Raw genomic sequence first — 13,727 nt, forward strand, 5'->3', positions numbered from 1 at the left:
AAATTCTCTGCCAGCAAAAACTCAATTTTTGAGTCATTGTGTGCTTTATGCTGCCACTTTCTATCTGGCTTTTTGCACATGTCTGAGTACTAAAAGCAAACACTGGCATTCATATAGTCCCTTCTATCTTTGACAAGTTTTCAGAGTGAACTTATAGTAGAAAAACATAAATATTGAAATGACACAAACAGACATTTGTAAAATTGTTTGTATGTCACACTTACAAAAAAGACTAAGAGATAAAAAGAAAACTGTTAATCAACTAAACTGACTAAGCAAGTAAAACATTTGCAGGGGTATTCCTTGGGGGGGGATGGGACAACAACAACAAAAAACAAACTAAAATAATCTGTTTCCATTTATTCACTTCAGCTCCCAAGATCTTTAGAGTTCTAGCAGCATGCTTAGAATAAACTCTGACTTCATCCACTCCTGCAAAAAACCCAGTTGTTAATACAATTCAAAGCCCTAAAATCTCTGCAATTTCACTGCAAAGTCACGTCTCCTTAGAAAGTCTGGCTAGGGTCTACTGATTTTCTATTTTTTTATCTAGCATTGGCAAGACTCCTTTTTTACAAGTTGTAGTTCGTAAACCTATGTAAACTGCTACCAAATATTTTTGATCGTTCATTCCAACATGACTCCCAAATGAACCTTGTTTTTCTGGAACTGACATTGAAACAGCACAAGTTATTAATCCAAAACATTTTTTACTGGCATCTTATATTCAGTAAAATTGCTGTTTGCCGAATTAGCATGCACCAGGACCTCTTTTGGAAGAGCAAAATGCTTCTCTCTCTTTTGTAACTGTTGCAGAGTTATACTGGACTTTAACATTTTGTACTTCCTACTGTTTGATACATGTTATCATTACCCAGATAAAGCTGCAGATCTGTTCAAAAAGCTATTTACAACTTGAGGACAATCCCTCAGTAAATGAGATTCACCATTTCTCAGGTGTTGCTCAACATCTCAACAAGATTACTACAGACATAACAGAGAAGTACAGGAAGCAGTAATGATACTAACCACTATGTTTAGATAGAGTAGACCATGATTTGTGGACTATAGGGGCACAACCGTGAACTTCTAGAGTTCTGCGTAAGTCTAGTATTTCTTACTGCTGTCTGCTCAGCACCATACACTAGGCTATCTTCAGAGTCCGCCAATTGTCTTCCTTGAGCAGGCATAAAATAGGCAGAGTTTAGGCATATACCTCTACAGCCGTTTCTTACACACAAACCTGCAAAACCGGTCTCCATTCGAGCCCTTTACCACACCAGACAGGCTTCCCTTAGACCTTTGACTAGTGGTGAAGAATACTGATCAGAGATTTTTCCCTCATTCCTTTTCTTTATTTTAATCCACTTTGCTTCCCAGAGAGAGAAAGGACACAATTACTTTCCAAAAGCTTTGTCAGCAGAGGACTCAGTGCCACAGGACATGCTAGTAGACACCCATCTCACAAACTTTGTGCGCTATCACCTTCCTTATCACACCAACAGAATGGGAATGTCCCACAGCACGGCTGCAGCCACGGCTTCCACACCACATTGTACAAGGAGAGCTGCTCTGGGACCGGAGTCAGTGTCCTGCGATGCTCTTCTGTGGCTCTTCCAATCTTCCTTATTACAGTGTCAAAGAGGGGCTCGGTGTCAGCCGACAGAGGTTTGGCTTCAGAAGGGTCTCGCGAGAGATCAAACAGCAATGGAGGGTCGTGATGGGTCACACCTTCCCCAAAACATGGGCAAACTCCTTTTCCATAACAAGCCCCACCACCAGGTGGATGAAAGACAGGGGTCACATAATGAGCCTTCCAGATTGCTCCACCTGGCACAAAAGAAAACTTATGGCACAACTACAAGACAACAGAGGGAAATGGAAACTGCCTTCAAGCAATAGGAGTACAGCTATTTACTAAGGAGACCTCACACACCCTGACACCCCCAACACCACAAATCAGATTCTCTGTGTGGAGTACTGACTTTGAAGAGGGAAAACACTAGAAGTACAAAGAAAACCACACTAAGTTTCCAGTGTAGTAGTAGACAGCCTGTATTCCCACCCCACTTCTTATAGGTTTGTTACTTACAAATACATCTTTGCTGTAAGACATGTCCAGCTAGCCAGAGTCACTGGTATGTCATGCACAACAATTTCAAGACTCTCAGAGATCAGTACTGATAAACACCCATCATGCAATAAATTTGTCAGTTAGCAAGATGGCTATCAAAAGTAGAAAACTCATGTTTTGCAGTTACCATGGAACAAATATTAATACTTACTGTCCTTTTGGTGCCACCGCACTGCATGCAAGTAGGACCCACAATAGTGAAACAGGAACTCATGCTCTGACTTTTGAGCTCTTCCTTGCAGTAAAGGCACCAAGTTTCGTCCATCAATCACCCTAATGTAGTGGGGAGAAGCGTATTCAGGCGGGGGCAAACTTGACAGTGAACTGCATACTTACCACTGCCTTTGCATTGGCTGCACCAGTGCTTGAGACAGCATACAGAATAATTTGGTCATAGATTTAGAGCAGCCAGCAGACTGCCAAGCCAATATTTAAAGCCCTAGATCTTTTTTTTTTTTTAATAGCTAGGTCATCTTATTCCATTTAGCAATACACAAACAATATTTAGAGCTTGGTCTAGTGGAAAAAAGTAATTTATTCAGGAAATCAATACCAATCTCAATTGTTTACATTTAGCAATTTTCAAAGGACCTTAAAGAAGTCTGTTGAGCAAGGGTGGGTTTAATGACTTTAGGAGGTATTTGTAAGCATCCATAAGTCATGTCAGTTAGTAACAAAACAACCTCAGCTACCAATCCTTCCCTGAATGAGGATGAACCTGGGTTTGAAACTAGCACCTGGTCTTTGGCAGGAACAACTCCTCTGGCCATGAGCACACCTGTGAGCACATCTGGGAGAGTTTGCTCACTAGTTTACAATCTCAGACCAGGCTCGAGGCTAAGAAATATTTGTGGGATCTCCAAGGTTTATAAACATAGCAAATTTTTAGTAGTTAGCTCTCTTATCAATCTCTTCTGTTGAAAACATCTCCCTACCTGTCCTGTGGCAATATTCCTCCAGCCAGATGAACAACGGTGGGATAAATATCCATAAGACTCGTAGGTTCATCAATAACTGTCCCTGCAGGCAACACTCCTGGCCACCTAAATACTCCCGGCACACGAATCCCTCCTTCCCAGCCTCCCATGCCTTTTCCACCTGCAGTGAAATGAATCAACATATGGAAGTTCAGAGGCAAATGCAAACCTCTTCATTGACTTGTTGCATTTGAATGTACAGAAAAAGATGCAGTAATACACTGCTTATCCAACAGATTTGACTCTTCATTTGAATTGGACCTCACATACTTTAGAAGGCCTCAAAATGTGACATGTAACTCATCCAGACCTAGAAAGATAGGGGGAAGCAATCTATTTTAACTTTGACCACAGATGAGGGTAGGAATAATAAATCTATCCTTGAAAAACCTATATTCAGCAACAATAAAACAGCTTCAACCTTCTGTTATCCTCCATTCACAGGTTGCTTGCATTCAACCTGTGTTTTTGAAGAGCTTCCTGGCAAAAGAAAAGAGGAGGAATTGGGAATTGGAGAAACTCCCAAGACTGAAGAAATACTTGATGTTCTCTTTAAACCTACACAGGACTTACTAATTAGTATCCTATTTTAATAAACAGCTAAAAATTTTTTTCTTCTCTTTACAGCCATAGATTCCCTTCAAAATATGTGTCCTTAACACTTATATGTCCATATGCCTTTTGCATCTCTTCCTTTTTTGAAATTGAGATTTGGATGTGACTCTCCCAATGCTTAATGCAACATCTTTTAACTCAGAAGCAAAAATTCTGAACCTGTGAAATCGTACCACATACGCTTTACTTCGAATGGCAGGAAAACACCTTGCTACTAACAGAAACTAACCTAATAAAACATCCTAATGCTGGGTGTATGAAGACAGTATTTACCCAACTCCCAGAGCATAAACCTGTTTTAATTTATATAGTCAATATGGAAAAAACATTCTCTTTGTTAGATCCCACCAGGCTTATGAATCAGTCTTATCATCCACAAAGAGAAGCACTTTCTCAAGCAAAAGCAGGGAGTGAGAGGGAGGATGAATAGACTAATTGAAAGCCCTTCCCTTTCATAAGGGCCAGCAACCTCCATTGCTCAGCAGCAGAGCATCCACCTCATGGGAGCAAAATTCCACATCTTTCTCTTCTGTGCCCTGTGGAGCAGCTCCACAAGGTTTTGAAACTGAAGAAACCTGTTTTAGGAAAATAAAAACATCAAAAGTTTGAGCAAGAGGTGGATGGTTCATTGTTGATAACAGAGCCTAAGCCCTGACACATATTGTCGCATGTTCATGACACGTCACAGGATGAGGTGGTCTGATGACACAGGGCTGTTGGCTAAGTGGAAGAAAATGTGATGAATGCATATTCTTTTGGCTTGAAAGAAGCCACTGGACTGCTCAGTAAGTTGGATAATAATTCACAGCAGAAAGGGATGAGCAGGAGGTAAAAGACCACCAAGGCCATTTGGATTTTATGCCAATCACTGATTTTGGGTGGAATATAAAAGCATACAGGGAATAAATTGTTGCCGCAAGGCATTACAAAATGTGCCCTTACTCTATTCTGTATTGATTAGCTGGGCAGCAATGATTTCTGGAACATAATGAGAAAAAGAAGCAAGTAAATCAGCAAACAGTCCTACTGCGGAGAGAGGGAAAAAAGCCAGAAAGAGAGAGAGTGAGAGTTCAATATAGGGAACTATCACATTTTTTCAGCGCCTTCTACTTGAGAACACCAAATAATTTACAAGTATCATGATAGGCAATACCTTTGTCAAGGAGATATGCAACAATGCTTGCACTTTACTGAAAGAAAAGGTGACTTTAAGATTAAAGCACCTCTGTATGTCACCTACATTTCAAGCTGAAAATGCAACTCATTCCAGCCTTGACAGCTTCAGCTAGGCAAGTTCAATATGTTTCTGATTCTAACGTTCATGTAAAGTCATAGCGTTTTTCCTACCTTTATAAATACCATTCCAGCCACCTAGCTGAGCAGATCCATCCTGAGCCTCCAAGTGTCCTCCATGATCAGAGGCAAAGTATGTGAATGTATGATTTTTCAAACCTTCTTTGTCAAGTGAATCCAGAATTTTGCCTTAAATTTAAGAATAGAGACAACAAGATTCCTATTAACCAATTAGAAAGATCAAGCCACATTTATAATGTTTCAATAATGATCTTTTGCAATGCCATATAAGAAGTATTTAATAGCTGTAGGTATTTTGGCCTTATTAGTTTTCCTGCTTTAAAATACACAGGTGTGTGTGTCTGAAACAAATCCTTCATGAAGAATACTTACCCACCATCCAGTCCATTTCTTCTACATTGTCTCCATATAAACCATGATGGCTCTTCCCAAGAAATTTTGCCGTGGTAAAGAGCGGGGTGTGAACATGTAAAAAGGAAACAAAGAGGAGGAATGGTCCATGCCTGTTTCTTAAAAACAAACAAAAAATAAAAATAATTTTTTTGTGTGTTTGGAGTATTTTGAAAGATTTCATATTCATCCATGCAAAGACACATACATTGGGTCTAGACCGTACCCACATCTAGTGCACTCCCATTGATCAAAGTTGACAGCTTTCTTTTTTGCATGAAATGTGGGCAAGAAAGATCCTTTTCAGCCAGATTATTTTCAAATTCCAATGTGTAAACAGGCATAGCATTTGCACAGTGCTTAAATGAATCAGATGCCTAACTCTGATGCCTTTTTAATTAAATGCAGCTGGATACAGTCTCATATTTACTTTGAATATTCATGTGGCATTTCTAAGATGGCCACCTACAATTTTCAGTATATTTGTTTTCACAAACTTTAAGAATAGAATAGTTACTTCCCCTGTTTTACAGAAAGACACTTGATGCACGGAAATATTATAGAAGGCTGTGCAGGCAGAACTTGAATCTAGAAAATGAATGATCTTGCCCGGCTTCCTTCTCAATTCATAAAAATAGATTTAAAGTGTTCTGAGATTTTTCACATGAAATGATTTCGTGCATCACACATTTTATCTAGGTGTTTTGTAGGGTTTATGAAAAAGAGCATAAATGAGGCTTGTAGAGTGAAGTGTAAAAATTAGCTGGTTAATCTTAGAGCAAATATAGTAATTACAGATTACAGGGCATAGTGAGATGGTCATGTATCATTTAGTTAAAATCCATCTCATTTACTGTAGCTTCCAATGCGAGACAGTTGCAATTAAAATTTAAGTGCATTGGGTTTCTCAATAGAGAACTTGGATATGAGGTTCAAAGCAATTCTTATGATGCAGCTGTAGTTACTGGAGAAAAATACTCTATTCCAAGTGCCCAGAACATCCTGGCCCCTTTTAAAGAAAACTACACACAATCATTTACCTTTTGATAAATGACACTGCCTCCTTCAGCATGAGGGAAGCAGTCTTCTCTAACCTCATCGGCTGCTCAGTGACATCATGGTTCCTCATCAGGATACAGTTCCAATACTGCACAAAGCCGTAACTGGAGTACCAAGAAATGAAGAAAAGGCTGCCCGCCAGAGTAAAACAGGCAATTATCTTCCAGGGGATGGAAATCAAACCAGTCAGTTTTCCAGCAGTGAGAGTGAGCACAGCAAGAGTGATTATCTGACTATAAAGCCAAAGCTTAGCTTGAAGGGCTACATCCAGCTCTGGAGGTTTGTTTTCTTGACAGTTGTTTAGAAGTGTGAAAGGCATACCATAAAAGTAGTCAAACCCATGATTTAGAGGATGATGACAATGATCACTGAAGGATTCACAGTTTACGCCTTGATGCCACTTTCCTGAAGGTTTTAAAGCATTAAATAAATTAGAACATTAAGGTAGCCTCAAAAGGAGCCCAAGGTAGCATCGTCAGCATCTGTTTGGGAATTAGGCGAGTCACTCTGTTTTTCAACAGAGTATCGACACATTCCCCTCGTGCACAAGGATGCTGGGTAAAACCAGTGCCTGATCAGGTGAATCTCATACCATAATGGGCAATCCCCAAATGGGCATGGGATAAACAGAGAAATTTGCAAGATGCTCAGCTACTCAGCGAAGGGTCATATAAGGATGGGATTTCATTACCTTTCAATGAGGACTGGGAATTAAGGTACTCTTAACTCACTGGCTGCTTTAATACATTCCCTTCCTAACTTTCAATTGTTTACTTGCAACTTCATTTTAATATAACGTTACAAATTTACTGGAAGATCCAGTAAATTTTAGGCCATTGTTAACAGATATCTTGATCACCAGACTCAGGAAGATGATTTCTCAGGCACATCCCTACTCCATATGAAAAGGAGAAAAGCCTGTAAACCAACCTTTCACTCTACCCCTGCCCAAAATCAAGCTAGCAGACAGAAGCTGTTGTCTGCTTAGAAAATGTGCTGGATCAAAGGACTCTGAGGTTTGCTGTGTTATGAGATTACCAAGTAATTACAGACTCAGCCAGGAAGACTACACTTCATTAGCTCATGATTCAATGCAGCCACATCTATTTCCAGCACTTGAAGATCACAATGAATATGGCACAGCTGGCCCCAAACCCCCTGGCTTTAAGGGAGACAGTGCTTACCCTACCTACCCATTCATGTGAAGGGATCCCTTGTGCAATTGCCTGTCCCTAGACAGTAATAAAAGCGAATGGAAGGGAAAAGACAGACTTTGCCAGTTGATTTTAGAGATATTTGGCAAAAGAATGATGAATCTTGAAACTGTTGAGGTCTGACCAAAGTCACAGACAGGAAGGTGCTCTGGGCAGTGTTTCTCTGACACCTTTGCATTTTAGCTACATCTGAGGAAACAGCCACCGTATCATGCCTCTTTGGGACCTCACAATCTCATCTGTGAGACAGATGTGCTTCATCTTCTCCTCTGTGGGTACAAACTTCGTTCCTTTCTTTCCCCATTCTTTTTTGTTTCTCTGCCTCTTGTCTCATAAAGGCAGATGAAATACTTAAAGACATTGTTTTGTTTGGAAAAATCTCTACATTAACAAAACTCTCACAGCAGACCAACCTTTGAAAAATCTTAGGCCAAGTAAAATAAGTGCTCACCCATTTTAATCATGAGAGTTTTTAAATATTCCTGTTTTGGGTGCCCTGTACAGGCATTAGCATTTTCTTAAAACTCTTTAGAGTGCAGTATTTTTAGTCTTGCAAGTAAGAGGGTTTTTCCCTCTCAACCTTTTGGAAAGGATCCGTATCTGTGAGTAACTGACCATTTGGGGCAAATACAATCCCTAAATTCCCTTCATATAACTAGTTCATTCTTCAAGGTCATGCTAAAACACTTCCCCTTACCTATCAGTCCAGTGGTATAGCCTTGTTGCTGTAGCAGCCTGGCAAAAGTAGTTTCATTAGCAGGGAGCCCTCCTGACCCGGCGTTCCACTGCAGTGCTCGGTACCCGTTGCTGGACGCCATCCCTGACAAACAGCTGCGGTTGTTGCTGCGAGCCTTTGGCTCTCTGCCGGCGGAGGCTGGGCTGCTCCTGCCAACCTCCGCGTCAGGAGCTCAACCTGAAGCCAGCAGAGTTCCTCACAAGACATAAAACTGAGCATATCTTGTAGGCAGTCAGTCACATCAGTGTAGTCAGGTAGTCAAAAGTTATATTTCAAAACAAATACTGCTTGGCACCAGTTTTACCATCAAACTGAAATAAATCACTGGTGACACTGAGTAACTGTGATAATTTAGTCTCTCTGCTCTTCCTCTAAAATGAGAGATAACCGTTGCATTTCCCTGCCTCAGAGGGATGTTGTATCATGTTAGGTGAGATACAGTTCACCCAACACACACTGATTTTGCACTTAGCTCTCAAAGTAGTAGGCATCTGATTGTCCTATATAGCACCTAGTGAGAGTTGGACATCTATGAAGTCCTCCATAAGGCACCTTAGGGAGGTGGGGAATGGATGCAACACTCCATTTTTCACTGAAGTTTTGTGACTTTCTGCACTTTGTCGGCTAATGAACTTGCCCATTTCTCTTGGGAGCCCCGTTTCAAGCCCGTATCTCTAACCATCACCATCAAGAGGAATTCCATCAGTTTGCCCTAGGCTGTGTTGCAGTAAGGAAATGACTGCTGTTGCTGTTTCTTCATACCTGTCTATTTTCATCATACAGAGCTCCCGCACCCTATAAAGTCAGGCTAAAGATCTGCCAGCTGGTGAGGCAGTGGTTCCCATTCAGAAGTTACTACAGAAAGTTTGACCCTCTAGCAGTGTATCTTCTATCTCAGGTTGAGGAAACACCCGAATTCTCCTGTTCCAATACTTATCGGCTATTGCAGTACCTCAGCACCATACACAGAAATTTGTACTTCAAAATGGGACCAAACCTGATCTAATGGGGTATCTGCCAGTGAGGAAAGCTGCTCTGCTCGGAGTGCACAGCGGAGCTGCAGCAATGTGCTGGGTCAGTTTCACTCCTTCTCTTGCCAGGCGGTCAATGTTCGGGGTCCTAAAAAACAGTTTCAAGTTTAATAGAAGCAAGGTAATCTGAAACTTATTTTAATAAATTGCCAAGAAGAACTAGAGCTTTTGAACAGTGCCTTAAGAAATATCTCTTCTTTACATACTCCAGGACTGATACAGTAACAAGTTTGATACAGCTGGTGAAGGGAGTTGCAGCCACTGGAGAATCCATTCTCGGGATACAGCCATAAAGTGCATTTGGCAACACTGAAAAGAAACCTAGGCATTGTTGGTACTGTTTAGTTTGAAACTAAAACCGAAATGGAAAGACCTACCTAAGAAAGGCTGGTATTTTTCTATTCTGATACTTCCAACAGATCACTTTTGCCAGCACATTTGGACCCTAAATTTCAGAGTTCATTGAGCCAGAGAATCTCCCAGGGTGTCTGGAGCTCTTGGAACCAAGACTTTCTGTTCCACATTTTAAACGTGTGCTATTTATTTCATAATACAGTGATATCTTTACATAGTTACATATGTCTGGGAGCCTAGCTCTCCCAGAAGAATGGACTACAACACCACGAAGAGTGAAAGAGGCCTCCCCCCCGTCTTCAACACCAGGAGAGGAGGACAACGGAGTTCCACAAGCACATTCCCATTTCTCTGCCCAACTCCACCAACATCCCGTGAAGGAGATGCACCCAGAGCATGCCAAGATGTCTGTGCTCCACTTGGAGGACATGAGTTAAGGCTTGTAAGATGTACTCCCAATGCCCGTTCAGTTCTGCTTTGCCCTTTTAAGTTTTGAAGGAACGTAATCACTAGTTTTGAAGGCACATAACCACATAATAAATTATGTGGGTCAGTTCACATGAGGCTGGATCAGAGTGTTTTGGAGAAGACGGCAAGCAAGTGTATGAGGGATTCTGGAAAAGTCCTGGGTAGATAAAGGCCTAACTATGCATAAAAAGGAACAAAGACATTAATGCATGGGAAGGAGAGAAAACAGTAACTGTAATACTAAAACAAGTGGCTGGAGACTTAGCACATGGAGGAAGGAGTGGGAGAAATTCCCAGAAAGAACTTAAAAACCAAAATTAAAATACGTTGGTTTTTTTTTCCCTCTTTCACTGCACACTGTTTACTTAGGCTCCAATCCTATGTGCATATATACAAGTACTTAAATACACAATTACTAGAGCCTTGGATTAGGAGATTAAGAACATTTCTTATTTTATAATTAGGCTTAATTGCCCAGGATAGGTGTTCTATAGTGTTAAATATATTGTACCAAGAGATCTTTTACCTTATGGTATTGTTCCCATAACAACCTAAATCTCCGATGCCAAGATCATCAGCCAGAAACAGAAGTATATTGGGTTTAGAGTCCATAGCTGCACTCAAGGCAAACGTATTCCAGAATAAACATGAAGTCAGTGCCATTAGGAGGTACCTCCTGAAACACAACAAAATAACTTTTTACATACATGACTTGCAAGGGTTGGAGAGTGATGGGAGCCATCTGGCAGCAGATCCGAAGCATGAAACACAAAATAGTGGGAAACTTCATTTCCCAGCCTCACTTTCAGTAGGAAGGAGGAGGACAGAGTTTTACTGGTTTCATTTCTTCCATTTCTGCCTAGATCACTCTAGTCAGAGAGGCTGCAGTAGCCTTTCTGCAGTCTAAGAAGCAAGGATGTAAGTGAAGGCTGTCATCTTACTAATTTGTCCCAGGAATTTTCATCTTGAATCAGTTGCATAGATTTCAAAATGTATCAAAAACTTCAAAGAGCTGAGAAAAATTAGTGTTTTTAAGTTTCATAAATTCTATGAAAATTCAGGTTATGTTTCAAAATCACTCTGGCATTTTCTGAATATCTGGTGTCCAGTGAATAAAGCAGTTTTAATTATACTTGGAAGGAAGTGGAAAAACCTAAGCAAACTCTCCCCACCAACTCAAGAACACTTGAACTTGAAGCCATCTGCTCTACCACCATTCTGAGATGCCAACCAGGCCCCATAGCACCATCAACTATATTTAATACCTGCAGAAACTAGAATTTACATTTTTACACATACATACCATATTTTTTATATAAATATGCCTAGAACATTTGAAGCTATGTGTTCTTCCAAGAAAGTATTGCTGATCAATAGTCTTAAAACCTAATGCTCCATTGATTTTTCACTTGGACAGAGTTATCACTGCAATATGTACTAATTTTGCAGGGCATGGGGCATCAGCAACTCTCTACCACAGACTGAGAAAGCTCCTGCAAATCATTCCAGGATTTGCAGTTTTGGCGTGAAGTTCTATGTGAAAACATGGTTTTGAATGAACAAGTAACCATCACTGCTAACGGGCAAACACAACATACAAGACTTACTGTAAACATGACTGCAAACTCCCAGTTGTAAATAAGTAACCAGTGGCTATGGGGATTTAATCATCCAAGAGCAAAGTTCCAGCTGGGTTTTTTTGTACATTCTACTACTAAGTTACAAGAGTGATTTACAGAGTTGTGGTGAAACTTTGCTTTAGAAGCACTATGGACAATTTTCATCTCTATATTTGGATTACTCATTTTAAGGAAAGGAGAATTTTCTACTGGCCAATGTTGTATCTCCTAAGAGTTACAGGGCATTATACTGGTATAACGAATCCTTTCAGAGCACTAATACATTCAGTTAGAACTGCAGGGGGAAGGTCTCTAAAGGACCCTGGCAATAAGCATCTCCCAACAGCCCACTTCAGTCACTTGGGCATTCTTCTTTCCAAGTTGTGGACAAGGGTGGTGCTCCCCACCTCTTTCTGTTACATTAAAAAAAGAAAAAAAACACAAACAAAAAACAAATGATGAAAACTGCTTCTACTGATGTCTGCAGCCCCATCCTAGCATTTGGTTTTCTTACAGTGTTAAGTGCTGGATATTTGCTGATCCCTGTGGTAATCCTGCTTGTGGATTAAAATGGGGCCAAGGGCAAATTCCATCTCATGTAACCTACTGCTTATAGTTCCAAGTCTGTATCCTAAGTTGTTATGTAGCATTAGTGTACATTACAAAATAACCATGCTTAGAGCTCAAAATGATCATCTTTCAGCAATATGTGGAGGAAGAGTACAAGAATGTTTAGTTACTAAACACCGATAAATCTTAAAAGGAATAGGGTTGGAAGAAAGTAGAACCTAAAGCATGCATATAGATACATATGTGTATATATAAACCTTTTCAAAATTACCTAGAAAACTTTCTGAAAACGATAATGCTAAAGGCATAGCCCGAGACTTTCACTTGAGAGACAGATCTCATTGTTTAAAAACACGAAGATGTTAAGTAAGTACGTCATTAAGATGGTCCTAAAAATCATTTGGCAGCTAGTATTACTAAGTGATTTTACAACATCTGCTTAATGAATCAGGTAAGTGCAAAACATTAGGAAAATACAGGCCACTATTTATGTAATTTTTATTTACAAGACTTAATATGGATTTACACCATAGTTGAGCTCCCATAGCTTTATTGACAATGAACTTCTGAGGACAGGTTAGAAACCATTGGCACAGGCAATCAGATGTTAAAAAAACAAACTTACTGAACTATAAAATTTGGTGCCTGTGCTTGCCTTAGAAACATTTTCTAAGGTGATACTGCTGTGCTTAGTGCATACCTAGAGAATTACAGCATTATGAGATTATAGCATCCTTCTGTTCAAGAAATCTGCTCCTCCTACAAGATTTCATAGGGAAGTTGTATCTGTGTAAGAGCCTGGCACCTTAGACTACTTCTCCAAGGGCTTGTACAAAGGGAGACACAACTTTAGAACAGCATGGGACGCACAATCAGGGAGGAATTAAACAAAAATAAAAGGGAGGGAGAGAACAATGATACATTTTTTGATGGAGTTGAATTTCCTACATAAGAGTAAGGAAGAGAACAACAAAGACCTAAAGCAAACAAAGCATCGGGAAAAGTGATTCAAGGGTTGCTTGGGGAAAAAAAGGTGGGTCAATCAAACAATGCAATTTTAATTCTGCCAAGTAGTAACAAATACATGCAGGGAGGAGCCAGAAATCTGTTCACCTGAATAGAATGGCAGCAATGCTTGTGCAAGGTAGTGGTGCAATCATCTTCTGGTAGGCAGCGATCCTGAAAATAAGTTAAGCTTATAGTAAGCAACAAATTGAGCACAGTCACCAGTGTGGTGTTGAAGGAA

At 40.2% G+C, this 13,727-nt stretch overlaps 1 protein-coding gene across 1 annotated transcript; it reads right to left on the reverse strand.

Moving 5' to 3' along the window:
* Positions 1-1,462: 1,462 nt before the first annotated feature.
* Positions 1,463-11,888, reverse strand: LOC104256829 (arylsulfatase D). Its single transcript, XM_009811384.2, has 10 exons — positions 11,867-11,888; positions 10,819-10,906; positions 9,437-9,558; positions 8,401-8,523; positions 6,471-6,894; positions 5,413-5,549; positions 5,074-5,208; positions 3,070-3,232; positions 2,286-2,407; positions 1,463-1,830 (listed from the first exon to the last, which is right to left on the reverse strand). The coding sequence occupies exons 1-10, from the start codon at positions 11,886-11,888 to the stop codon at positions 1,463-1,465; spliced, it is 1,704 nt and encodes a 567-aa protein (XP_009809686.2).
* Between the last annotated feature and the right edge of the window lie 1,839 nt (positions 11,889-13,727).

Source organism: Gavia stellata, chromosome 1, assembly GCF_030936135.1.
Source record: "Gavia stellata isolate bGavSte3 chromosome 1, bGavSte3.hap2, whole genome shotgun sequence".
In the NCBI taxonomy this organism is placed as follows: domain Eukaryota; kingdom Metazoa; phylum Chordata; class Aves; order Gaviiformes; family Gaviidae; genus Gavia; species Gavia stellata.

What these genes read in the sequence shown, in the direction of transcription:
- LOC104256829 (XM_009811384.2), bottom strand. Translation starts at nt 11,888, where the DNA reads ATGTTGTGTTTGCCCGTTAGCA. An exon ending in CTATACCACTGGACTGATAG is followed by an intron (nt 6,895 to 8,400) that starts GTAAGGGGAAGT and finishes TAAAACCTTCAG; the next exon opens with GAAAGTGGCATCAAGGCGTA. An exon ending in GGAATATTGCCACAGGACAG is followed by an intron (nt 2,408 to 3,069) that starts GTAGGGAGATGT and finishes CCACTACATTAG; the next exon opens with GGTGATTGATGGACGAAACT.